This window comes from Pseudorasbora parva, chromosome 6 (assembly GCF_024679245.1).
Source record: "Pseudorasbora parva isolate DD20220531a chromosome 6, ASM2467924v1, whole genome shotgun sequence".
NCBI classification, from domain to species: domain Eukaryota; kingdom Metazoa; phylum Chordata; class Actinopteri; order Cypriniformes; family Gobionidae; genus Pseudorasbora; species Pseudorasbora parva.
Genome location: NC_090177.1, coordinates 22772562 through 22786168, shown reverse-complemented (window position 1 = coordinate 22786168; position 13607 = coordinate 22772562). Strand labels below are relative to the sequence as shown.

General features: G+C 38.5%; 1 protein-coding gene across 2 annotated transcripts; it reads right to left on the bottom strand.

Moving 5' to 3' along the window:
• Positions 1-524: 524 nt before the first annotated feature.
• Positions 525-13383, bottom strand: perm1a (PPARGC1 and ESRR induced regulator, muscle 1a). 2 transcript variants are annotated; one of them, XM_067447258.1, is made up of 6 exons: positions 13286-13383; positions 9397-9518; positions 7081-7109; positions 3593-6924; positions 1600-1713; positions 525-1362 (listed from the first exon to the last, which is right to left on the bottom strand). In XM_067447258.1, the coding sequence occupies exons 4-6, from the start codon at positions 6915-6917 to the stop codon at positions 1256-1258; spliced, it is 3546 nt and encodes a 1181-aa protein (XP_067303359.1). In that variant the 5' UTR covers positions 6918-6924; positions 7081-7109; positions 9397-9518; positions 13286-13383; the 3' UTR covers positions 525-1255. The 2 variants fall into 2 exon arrangements, with proteins under 2 accessions (XP_067303359.1, XP_067303360.1); XM_067447259.1 differs by lacking the exon at positions 7081-7109.
• Positions 13384-13607: the final 224 nt, after the last annotated feature.

Here is a 13607-nt window from a genome sequence, read left to right as displayed (position 1 = left end):
GTACGGTTTATTTTGTACATTTTTGAGTGATTTAAAATGTATTTTTAAAAATAAAATAAGTTCTTTGAACTCCTTTACTGTCATGTTGTGTAGTTAGTTTAATTTAAAATAGTTAAATGGTGACAAGCGTTGAAAACTTACTGGAAATTATGAATTTGAATTATGAATGTCAAGCAGCACCGGTCCGTCATGTTGTGACCTCAGAGACTATAGAAAGGGAATTTAGTGAGCTTTACCTCATGGTTCTGGTGCCATCTGCTGGTAACATTTAGAAGTGCTACCTAAATGTAGCACCTAAACAATGGGATCTATCAAATTTCAGCATTTCTAAACTTTCTCTAGAACTATTTAAAGACATTTCCTTTTCTCACAAAACAACAACAACAACAACAACAACAACAACAACAACAACACAAAAACAAATTAATGTTAAACAAATGGTTGTACATTTCCCTCTTGTGGTCAACATAAGTATTACTATGGTATTAAGATGCAAGTGTCATGACAAATAAAAATGCTTTCAAATAAACATATTTATTTTAGGTACAACATACATAAATCACATTTCCTACATTTCCACAAATGGGGAGCACCATATGAATGACATTTGAACAAACCAAAACAAAGTGACGTCATCACATGGGCATATGATTTAATGTTTATATGGTCTATAAATACACCAAAATGATTTGGCCCAGCAAAATTCCAGTACCTCAGTAGTATCACAATATATATTAACTGCACTGTTAGACATTCGCTATTCCATTCAAAACTTTCCACAGGTACCACATGTCCATCTTCAACATAACATTTCCATAGGCATCGCAATATCAAATATGAATCAACGTACCACTGCTCTCCTCACAACGCACAACAGCATTCACTGCGAACAGTAAATCCACAATATCTCTGAAAAAGGGCTTTGGTCATTTCATTAACAATCAACCTATTTAATATAATAATAATCATTATAATAATAATAATGGATTTGCAGATTATTGAAATGTTCATACACTAAATATGCATATTAGAAACACTACTGTCACTGGTCTGAAGTCACAGTCATCTATTATGTAAGCTTATCAACTGAGACTGAGTTAATCAGCAGTAAAGGTTTTAATCATAATATTATGTACTGAGAATGATGGAAAATGTCCTGCATGCACATTTGACATTCAACATCACCCTTTTGGATTACATGGAAAAAAGGTGATGTGACTGAAATCAGATCTGGGGCCATTGCTGAGCCACGGAGTTATGCTGGCTCTATCTGACGCAAAGGAGTTTTTCCAGAGACCTCCTCCCTCTTGTGTCTGCGCAGATATCGTATAGCAGAGAGTGCACTGACGTTCGCAAGAAGAGCTGAACAATAAATAAGCAGATATGCGTCATTATGGTATAATTTGAATTGCATTTCTTTATTAAACTTTTTTTTTCTCATTATGTTGTGATGCAACATAATGTTTCCTCCGTAAAAAATGCATAACATTCTGAGTAAAAACTGTCAAAACACAACTGAACAACTAAAGTAACGCCTCACATAACCTTAGCAAAGATGAGAATTAAAGCAAGTTATCTCAAGTATACTAATATACTTACCAGCTTTCCAGGTGTCTGCTCCTGAACCTGTCGATTTCAGCACCCACGAGGCAAAAGCAATACAAACCAAGCACATGTCTGCCTGTTTAAGAGGCAAAAATGGGGCATCCAACCCTAGAAAAGAGGCATTACATTTCAAAACAACAGTGCAGTAGGCTTATCACTTAATTATCAACAACAACAACATAAATAAACAAACAATTGTATTTAATAAAGAATTGTCTTAAACCCAACTGTTTAAAAGTTTGGTAAGATTGGTGAGAACTTGTAATGTCTCCTTATTTGATCATAGATATACAGTATAAACAGTAATACTTTTAAATATTATTATGTATTCTATTTTAATATATTTTGAAAACAGTTAGCTTAATATTTTTTTAATGGAAACCATGATATATTTTTCAGGATGAGGATCCCTTTAATGACTAGAAAGTAAATAAAAGCATTTATTTGAAATATAAATATTTAGTAACAGTGAAAAACTCCTTTTTTAAAATTAATTTAATGCATCATTGTTGAGTAACCTTATATCAGTAGGCAGGCAGACAGTGAATTGACTTTGAACAATAATCAATTACTTTATCACAAATGATTATATAGCCTACACCAGTTAGGCTAACATTATGATCACCTTCCTAATATTTTGCTGCCAAAATATCTGCAAAGCTATGACCTTACGAGGCATGGACTTCACTAAACCCTTGAAGGTGTGCTGTGGTATCTGGCACCAAGATGTTAGCAGCAGCTCCTTTAAGTCCTGTAAGTTGTGAGGTGAGGCCTTCATGGATCAGACTTGTTTGTTCATGGCATCCCACGGATGCTTGAGATCTTGGGAATTTGGAGTCCAAGTCAACGTCTCAAAATTGTTGTAATGCTCCTCAAACCATACCTAAGCCAGTTTTGCTTTGTGGCAGGGTGCATTACCGTGCTAAAAGAGCCACAGCCACCAGGGAATACCGTTTCCATAAAATAATGTATATGGTCTGCAACAATGCTTAGGTAGGTGTCAAAAGTTATGTGTCAAAGTAACATGGCAGGACCCAAGGTTTCCCTGCAGAACATTGCCCAAAACATCACACTGCCTCCACCGGCTTGTCTTTTTCCCAATGTGTATCCTGGTGCCATGTGTTCCCCAGGTAAGTGACGCATAAGCATTTGGCCATCCACGTGATGTAAAAGAAAACATGATTCCTCAGACCAGGCCACCTTCTTCCAGTCCTCCGTGGTCCAGTTCTGATGCTCATGTGCCCACTGTTGGCGCTTTTGGTGGTGAACAGGGGTTAGCATGGGCACCCTGACTGGTCTGCGTCAATGCAGCCCCATATGCAACAAACTACAACGCACTGTGTATTCTGACACCTTTCTATCAGAACCAGCATTAACTTTTTGAGCAATCTGAGCTACAGTAGCTCGTCTGTTTGATCGGACCACACTGGCCAGCCTTCGTTCCCCACTTGCATCAATTAGCCCCTAGCATCACAATTTAGCCCTTGTCAAACTCGCTCAAATCCTTATACATGCCCATTTTCCTGCTTCTAACACATCAACTTGATCAGTGTAAGTGACCTGGTGTTCCTGGAGTTTTCTCTATTTTTACTTGCACTTCAAAGTGAAACAGGTTCATTAATTCTGGCACCGGGCAGATTTGAGAAACTGCCCAGCCGGAGTGTATGCGATTCGCACGTACAACCATTCCAATGGCTTGGGCAAGGCACTGCATGTGACTAGATGTGACTAATCAGCAGATATTGACGGAAAAGGAATGAGAGTTGACTAACATATAACTAACAAAAATATTTCCAGAAAATAACTATGTATTCTCTCATTTTAGGGTCTCTCGTGTCTGATAAAATTTAAAGGGAATTAATAAACCCTTTTAGAAAGTACTACTGTTCAGTTTCATTGTGTGTGTGTGTGTGTCTGTGTGTGTGTTGGTGTGCGTGCGTGCGTGCGTGCGTGCGTGCACAGAATAATGTGTGGTAGAAGTTCTTACTTGGATCAGCAACAACTGTCTGCATCTCCATACGCTTCTTCTGTTGCTCAGCCAGCTGCTGGAAAATGCGGTTCTCCAGGTTGAGGAGCAAGGAATCTGGAAAAGGGCTCCCATCAGGACCCAAAGCGTTAATAGGTTGAATGATTCCTTTGGGAAATGTCTTTACAGGGACGAGTTCCCCAGAACCTGTCTTCTCTTCAGGGACGGTACAACCTGTGCGTCGAACTCTTCTAAGTGAAAGAGGGTTCGTCCAGAAGAAGTCACTCTCATCTTCGGAATAAAAGTGCTCATACATGTCAACAGGATCATGGCTGGGAGATTTATGGTCATACCGTGTCACTACCTTTATAACAGTGTTCTCATTCTCATCATCTTCATCTGAATTCCCAGGGGAATCTGGGAAGAAATAGTCATATGCCTCTGGGAACTGAAGGTTTCTGTTAGCCGAGCGGGAGCAGGAGAAAATGGGAACCATTTTATCTCCACCTGACTCTTCTACAATTGGACAAACAAAGCTTCCAGAATCAAATTCTGAGTAGAAATAGTCATACGTCTCAGGCAGAGAAGTACTGGTTCCTTCAAGGTACGAAGCAGTTATGCTGTCTGCACGAGACACACAACGCTCAGGTTCATCCTCACCAAAGAAATACTGGATTATTTCAGAAAACGTGATACCACTGGTTTCTACTTCCTCTTCATCATCAGACAAACTCTTTGAGGCTGAAGTGTTCACATGGTAAAACGGATCTAAAAAATCATCTACCTCTGAATAGATCGAATTCATCGAGGCATTTCTCAGTATTTGCCTGATTGGTTGCGCATCTAGAGCTTGCAGGTTCTGCACACTAATGTTCTTACACATTCTTCTGAAACACTGTTGAGCATTAGCCATGCAGAGATTTTCAGGAAGAGTGTTTTCCGAACTTATGAACACCATTTCTTCACCCACAACCACTGGATCTGGCTCATTCTCCCACGTCACACCACAAGAGCTAGGGAACTCACACGACTCGTCCTCTTGCTTTGAAGAAAATGGGGTTTGAAGCTGTGCAAGGTCTTCATCTAGATCAGACATATAAGACATGTCTCCACTTAAGCGGTCCGGCTTAGAGTCATCAGGCTGTGTAAAGTAACCAGAGTCTCCTGCATCTGTAGTGTCAGCAATGCTACCGTCCTCCAGCTGGGTCAAAACACTGGTGTGCTGGGCATTACCAATTTGACGTATTCGCAATATGTCATTGATGGTTAGCTTCTCCATTTCATTCCAGAAGGATGAGATAGCATACACAGGGCATGGAAGATGTTCTGCAGCATCAAGAGAAACACTCTCCAGATCTTTGTCTTCACTTTTCAACTCAGCTGAGGAAGTGCACTTAATTTCAGCAAGTGTATTATGAGGCAACTCTGAAACATCTTGTGTAGGACCACTTAAGTGTTCACTAGATTTGGTGGACTTGCCACAAAATAGTTGTCCACCACTGGCTGAAAAAGCAAGCTCATTTGCACTGATGTTGCTCTTATTTCCTGATTCATCTGAATAATCTAGTTTTATGGGTGAAGCATTTACAGTTAATGGATCACTATTCTTAGTTTGGCTTTGAACATGAATTTCATCTGTTCTATGATCAATATTACCAGATATATGTCTCTCAGTTTTTGCATCATTCTCACTTACAGGTATATTACTGTTCACTTGAATGCATGCTTTCTGTTTTTGAGGAGCACCCTGTGAACAAGTAAATGTTTCTGGACCATTTCTATCGGAACAAGATTCTACTCTATCCATGTTCTGAGTTAAAGACAACATGCTTTGTTTGCCTGAAATTTCTACCATATTCCCTTTGCTTGACATGGGTTGTTCATTTTTAAATACTGAACAGTCAGTCTCATTTCCTAAACAGGATAAATCTTTGTCCTTAGTCAATTTTAACGGGACTATGGAGAAAAGAGACTCTGTTGAATCAGCAGCAATGGAAATGTTAGGAGATAATATGGATTTCCTCTGACATCCTGCTCCAGAATTATCGCTTAAAGGAGCTGATAAGGTCTCTCTAATACCAGTCCAGCTGTCTAAATGTTCAGAAGGATCAAATGGAAGCAATTCAGTTATATTTAATCCACCTTCTTGAAAATTCAGAATGTTATCTATCTGGGATAATGGAGGGATTTCTGCTTTCAATTGTCCATTGTTTAAAATAGCCATGTCTTGCATGCTTTTGGAAATAGTATTAAATCTTGTGTGTACAACTTCAGGCTTTGGAGGTATTGTGCCTAAATTACTGGTAAAAGATACTTGTAAGCTTTTTGATGACTTCAAATCAGCTGAAGCATCCAAGTCATACATGTCATTAGGCTGAAAAAGATCAATATTTTGTGTTGTTTTAATGCTTTGAAGGGATATGTTATCTTTCGTCCAGACATTTGCAGGAAGGTTACTCATCTCTTCCCCCTGAATGAATCTCTCTTCCTCTGATTCACTTTGATGGATGTGGATCTGAGCCTCACATCCTGGTTCTACTGGCTCAACACTTCTCTTCTTCTTTCTTTTCTTTCTCCTGAGATTGGAAGGTGACACTGAGATCTGACTCATTGCACAATCTTTTAAGTCAGAACTGTTTCGGGTATAACAGTCTTTGCTAAGATCACATGTTCCCTGTTTCATTCTTACTGTAATTAGGGGAGTTGACACTAACTTCCCACCAATGAGTAGCTCAGGGTTAGACTTTGATGCATCTTCTTGTGCATAAGTGGGTACAGACCCTATAGCTTTTTCTGAGGCTATATCACCCCAGGAATTAACCACACCTTGCTTAGTGATTTCACCTATATGACTGGCCTCATTTTTGCCAGATGGACCAGTATCTAAAGACAGAATATCCTGCTTATCAATCAAACCCTCCAGATGGCCTGTCTCCTCACTTCCCCAATTGACAACGTGGCTTTGTTCCAAGGGCTGTCCATTTTCTGTGACACTTTTTAACTGCTCAAAGAACAGATTGACAGTCTGAAGGTGCAAGTCTTCCTCGCTGCCAGAGAGAACCTGCTCTGGACTACGTATTCCGTACTTGCTGAGGTAATTATACACAGGTGAGCCCTCACAGTCTGGCGGGCCATCAATCTGAAGGTCTGGATCAGGCTCTGTGGATGCTGTGTCTCCAGCCAGGGTCCTGTCTAGAAAGTGGCAGCCCATCTCATCAATGTCACTCATACCAGAGTCTTCTCGGCTGGCAAGCACTGGTGAGACCAGGTCACAGTCCTCGCACTCCTGAAAAAAACAGTTCCAGTCTTGGTCGGAGATGTGCACGCTGTATTCAAAGTCATCCATCGTGAATCTATAATTGAAACATGAATTAATCAGTGACATGAATAAATAGTATGGCAAAGCAATTACACAAAAATAGAGACATACTTGAAAATACAAAAAGTGGATGTTTTCTTTTAAAGGGATAGTTTATCTAAACATTTTAATTATTTCATCATTTACTCACCCTCATTTTGTTCTAGACCCACAAGAATTCTTTGAAACACAAAGAAAAATATTTTTAATAAAATTGTGATTGTAAATTGTAAAGTGATTTATGTCCCTCTTTTGACAGCTGCTCAACTACAAAAGTTTATACAGATTTTATAAAAAATATCTTCATTTGTGTGAATGATTGAGTAAACGATTACAGAATTTTCATTTTTGGGTGAACTAAACATTTAAATACATTTTGGTTACACTTTATTTTAAGGTGTCTTTGTTGCGCTGTAATTATACATTTAAGTACTGAGTAATGATAATGAATATATGTATACTTACTCTAGTCTAGGGTTAGGACTGGAATTTGGTTTAGATTTAGTTGCATGTGATTATGTATAATTTATAGTTATTAATATAGTAACTACATGTAACATGTAACAATGACACTGTAAAATAGTGTTACCTCAATTTTCAGTTGTTGCACATTTTAAAAACATAATACAGACTACAAATGCCATATAACTGCCATTATTTCAAGCTGTAAAAGTTTTTTTAAATTAATCCAACTGTCAATAAATAGCAGTGATGCGCAGGTTGATCCAAAATGATCGGGTGCCTGCGGAAAGCTGACAGAAAGCAGGTTTAATGCGTTTACATGTTAAACAAAATCAATGTAAGGGACACAAATCTAGCAGTGCGATCGGTTAATGCCTAATGCACTTTGAAGCCTGGCAAACAATAAAGCTAAATGAAGTGTTTCCAGCAGATGGCACCGCGAGCTTGTGCAGCGATAACAGAATACGTACCATTTATGCATGTATTAGGAAATGTAATATTCTGCGGTTCATTTGTAGTAATTGTTTGAAGGGATACTTCGACTCGGCGCAGTAAAAAGTCCCGGCTGAAAAATCCTCCCTCACATCTCTCCCTCCCTCTCTCATTTCTGTCAATAGGGGGGAGGGGGAGATGTGAGGGAGGATGCTTCAGCCGGGACTTTTTACTGCGACGAAGAAGTGCTCTTCCGCCATACATTATAGTTCTCCTTTTTAATCTGCTTAGAAAAGCGCCAAGTTTTATTTTATGTCATCATAGGTCGTTCAAATATTTGTGTAACTGTATTTAAATAGGGGAAACGTGGAGGTGTTTGGTCACTTCTAACTTGATCTCTGTTTGGTACCATAGTGAATGAACTGGGCTTAGTGGGCTAAGCTAAATGCTATCAGAATGTCACCGCGTGTCAGTGCGATTAAGTGCACGCACTGAGATGAGAGGTATGTATCAACACGTTTTGGTTAAGGGAATAACATTGTTTAATATGAAAAAGCGGTGAAGTATCCCTTTGAGGCGATTTGACGTTTTCAGTCATCATCATGCAGTAGCCAGCACTTACCCCCTTTCATAAAGCGCTCGTGCCTCTCATTCTAGACTGGTCGCTATGGTTGATTTAACGGGAGTCACATGTGTGACGCATGGAGACACAGGACTGATTATTCATCTTAGCCAATCACGTCGGCAGCGACGGCAGGCTTAGGGAAAATAGTGCAGTAAAAGTACCGATACAGCACTTAAAATGAACTCAAGTAAAAGTACACTGTTTTTAAACTACGTAAAAAAGTACAATTCCTGAGAAAAACTACTTAATTACAGTAGCGAGACTATTTGTAATTTGTTACTTTACACCACTGATTTTCTGAGAGGGGGCAGGATTTTTGTTTGGAAAGTCGGCCGATACGCATACTTCAATTAGACTGGATAAACACATGCATCATCTTAATTGTTAAGAAAATGAAACTAAATAAATGAATAAATTGACGCTACGACGAGCATTTACTACTTTTAAAAAATGCGGGTCAGGAAGCGAGTCGGGTACAATATTTTCTTTGTCTTTTTTGCGGCCCGAGTTGTGGGCGGGTTATGTGAAAACGTCGGTCGGGTGCGGGTTGTTTATACATTGATCCACGCATAAATAGCATACATTCAATATGGTCATTTTTTTGTTGCATATCTGATTATTTTTTCAGATTTTGTGCTCTATTATATCATTATAGAACAAATGAAAGAAATTAAAGGATATTATGTTATATGGGCTCAGATGATTTCAGAATCAGAAAACATTAGAAATTTAAAAATTCAAACTCAAACAAAAAATGATTTAGAAACTATATTGGGTAAGTGACTGTTAATTAATCACATTACAGTACACAATACAACACATACAATCAAGCACAATTTTTTCCCGCTAAAAAGGCAAGGGGAACTAACTATATGCAGAGTCGGCTGCATTCATTCTACTTCCTCTATTGAACTAATAGTAAACTCAAAACAGAAATGTGTACAGTACCTGTTCAATGGTATGGAAGTGCAGAAGTCCCAGTTAGCCTTTCACCCCACTTCAGTAGTTAGAGGTATAGTGAATGCCCTTCGAAGTGTGTCCTTCCAAATAAGAGTGGTACACCACAGGCCCTATGATTTGTTATAAATAGAAGAGTGTTACACATCACGTAATACACGCAGTACTCTCTCACTCTCTCTCTTTGTGACACCTTCCACTAGACCCCCAAACAAATGTGTATACACCATAGCTTCTTAATTGGCAAGGTTCTGATAGAAAATCTACAGTATATATTACTATTGTATTTAGTAATAAAGAAGTCACAACAGAATCTTTCAAAAGAATAACTGATCATGAAAACCTTTCCTCAGTTGTAGAAAAAAAAAACCCTACACATTAGTAACAAAAAGTTATTGTGAGGTTTGGCAGCTTTAGTTTAAGAGTTTTTATTATAAAAAAATATTTTACAACATAAATTGTTCACATAAAGAAAAAAAAAGTAAAGATTCATATTCTTGCAGCAAAAAATAAATTTAACCTTTTTTAACACACACAAATAAAATTATTTATAAAATATATCTATATAAAATGTAACCCCCCCCCGCCCCCAAGAAAAGGATACACAAAATACATGTAAAATAACATTTTATAATTATATAAAAGGTATATTCTTTCATGTTAGTATTCATTGACATCCAATTTAACTATGTTTTTGGTACATGCATTTTTAGTGAGGAGGCCAAAGGATTGTATTGCCTGCAGTCAAAAAGATTCCATCAGCTGACACTGTGGAGGACTCAAACTGGAGGTCATATGATTGTGTCTCTTGCCAGCTTTCTGCTGTGATATCATGTGTGTATGTAGGGTCTTCTTTCCCACTGCTTAGAAGCAAGTCATGGCACTCAAGGTATTAATGTCATAGTCAGAACACGTCCACATTTTGATCATTTGACCCTGCCGCTATGGTCCGACTCCTCACCAGTGCTTAAAACATGTGCTGCATATTATACTAGGACAGTACATAAAAAGACACTAGGAAACCAGATCATGCATTTGCAACAAATCCATCAAATCAATGATTTCTATTTGAGCAAATAACGTGAATATACACGAGTAGAAATTGCTCACATTAGCTCCTGTTTAGTCCAAGGCTGTATATGGCAAATGGGGTCTGAGGTCCTGTTTACAGACAACAAGAATATAAATGTAGACAGTAGGATGAACTAATCTGCCCAATTTGCAAAGTGCTATTAAGTCATTATGATATTAAGATAACGGATCTCACATTATCCCATTATCTACACAGATCTAAGCTGTGTCTCATACCTTCTGTTCTCCTTTCCTTCACAAAAGTCTCCACTAACTCAGAATCAGAGGACAAATTGTAGCTTATTGTTTGCTTATTGCAAAAATGTTATGCGAGAACCAAAGACTATGAATCAAATAACAAGTCAGTAGTGTTTGGAGTCCCTTTTGTTTCCCAGAAGGAGTGTTATTTAAGTAACTTTCTGAAGTGAGAAGTTTGCTTGACATTCAGACCAACAAAACCCACTTTGCATTCACTCTTTTAATTATTCATGACCTTTATACATTTAAATCTAGCTTTTGTAGGAAACATACCCCCCCCCCCCCCCGCCAATTAACCAACCACAGACCGGGCACGCTGCCCAGCAAGGTCCTACACTATCAATTCATCTAAGCTTTACTGAGACAGAGGGAGGAAAGCCTTGTCTTGTGAGTTTATTGCACCTGGGGCGGTGGGCTGTCTGAACGCGGGTGGGATTCTGTTTTCATCAACAGGATTAAGCCCAATAAATCCGTTTCTGGGATTTAGATTGGGATCTGTTTGGACTACTTAGCAGTGGCTAATACAGTGGTGTTTCTTCTCTAATTGTACTGCCGTTTCAGCTGCAACTATTCATCGCCTGACTTTTCAATCCCTTGTAAATAGAAACACCCAGGTCAAGTGACAGTTTTTCAACAAAGCATGGCATGGCATCTCCTCTTCAGTTACGCACGTGACAATAGACGGTGTTATGCTATTTCTTCATCTTCAAAAAAAAAAATCATTAAATTTATCCTTGTCTATTCTGGAAGCTTTGTCAGTTGTTTTCATTGTTGCTACATGCTAAGTGTCTTGAGCTTAAATTGTGTAGCTTTTGGGCAACTTGGTCTTTGTCTCTCTGATACCTAGAAATAAGCTAAAAAATATGTTGTTTTCAGTTTAATGTTGTCATTTTTATTTTAAGTGTTTAAGATTATGTTAATATAACTAAATTTACATATATTTTAGAATCGGGCCCCCATGGAACTTTGCAGAGACCCCCTTATTGTGAACCACTGTTTAAAATGAACCTTTTGTCCCACCTGCCAAAAGCAGATCTTACTTATCTATTTTAATCAAACAGTCTATTTTAATAAATTCTATAAAGAAAGTTATACTTTTGTCTTTCTGACAATATAAATGTCACATGGAATTTAGTTTGATCAAGTATGCAGACATCCCTTCCTGCAAAAACAAATTCCCGGAAGATGGCACAACCACTCCAAAATATAACTTTTAAAATTAAATTATATTCATTCACACAAGCCACCAAAAATGATTAATTCTTCATGCACCTAAAGTAAAAGTGACGTAGCTGAGATTGGAAAAAAAGACACAAAGGTTCCACAAAATCAAGTGGTCAAAGAAGATGCAACACGTGATAGCCTGCAACCAGTGTCTTGACTGACCACTTGTGATCGGTTCACCGAAAACGCATCTTAATATCAGGTGGAAACATGCTCTCTCTCTCTTTGAAATTTTGAAAAAGTATTTACTGCAGCTAAAAAGTAGGACGTTCTATATAAGTTTGAGTGTGTGTACTATGAATGTAATCCTTACGCCAGTTTGTCATTATATTCAGTGTAGGTCGCTTCACTACCATTCATAAATCGTTTCCCGTGGCCTCATGGGACAGTAAAGTGTTCATCGAATGCACACTTCAGAATCTCACCAGAAGAAGTCATCTATAGGTCATCCGGATATTTTTTGCCTACACTTTTACGAGCACTGTAAATTTAGACATAGTCTACTTATTTGGTCACATACTGTATTTGTTTGTTTTTTGTTTAGTTTTTTTTGCCTACTATATACAGATGCAGCAACTATAGGCTATATTATTTGTAGGCGTCAGGAAGCCGCTGCTATCAATGTTCGGGAGACTCCCAGGCCTTCTGGGAGAGGTGGGATGTCTGTAGCATAAAAAAATGTTCAAATGATCTTAAATTGATAGCCTAGATAACAAAAAATTGTAGGCCTACTCTAAATTTACAAATAAGGACAGACAAAATGTATTAAGTAGCTATTTTATGTAATTGTAGCTAGTGGATGTTTTATCAGTGAGTTTGCTTTTAGATTAGTAATTGCTTTTCAAAGCATAAATGACATAGGCTACATTTTTCTTTATTGGCTGCATTCGACAAGTGATAGTCACATGACAAATATTCCAGGAACTAAACAACCACATAAAGCAAAGATCGCATCCTCATCCTCTTTCTGGGTTGTACGTGCTGCACTTCCAGGAGAACCTGCGCAAGTTGAGCAACTGCCACTGGAACTTCCTCCAGGTATTAACCATAATGTTGCAGTTCCTAGTAAAGTCACCAAACAACTTAGGATAAATTCCAAAAAACAAAACAAAAGCACCTGTCTTCAGTGTAAATTGTTTGAGTGCGTAAAACTTATCTTACACAACCAAAGAGCACATTCTTCTTTAAAACCTCAGGCGGGCCTGCTCGTCATTCCCAGTTAGTTGACCCAAAAACGTTATAGCGTAGCCTACATGTCGACAGATTCTGTCAACATAGGTACTGTATTGTGAGAATGTGCCCCACTTTGTCCTGTCGTTATCTTTACCTGTGAGCCGGAGGCACTAGAAAGCATTACTGGCTGGAGACAATGAGGGAATTTGACGGGCCGGTGCTCGGAACTCATCCATGCACGCGGGAGCAGATGACAACAAATGCGCATTGTCTCGTGAAAGCACCTGAGCTCGCTGTGATAGCGGTCACCAGGCACACTGAATACTACCTCAGCCGTGCTTTACTCAATCCCCATTATTTACAGAAGGTTGAATGCCATTTAAGGAGGATAGAAACTGCTCATTTCAGCTTCTCAGTTGTAGGGTTACTTGTTGATTGACTGGATTTGAGACACGAGTGTCAGGTTCCGAATAGCC

Coding starts and splice junctions, on each gene's coding strand:
- perm1a (XM_067447258.1), bottom strand. CDS start 6,917: ATGGATGACTTTGAATACAGCGTGCACATCTCCGACCAAGACTGGAAC. Junction 1,714..3,592: donor GACAGTTGTTGCTGATCCAA/GTAAGAACTTCT, acceptor CCTCTTTTCTAG/GGTTGGATGCCCCATTTTTG. Junction 1,363..1,599: donor AGCAGACACCTGGAAAGCTG/GTAAGTATATTA, acceptor TTTATTGTTCAG/CTCTTCTTGCGAACGTCAGT.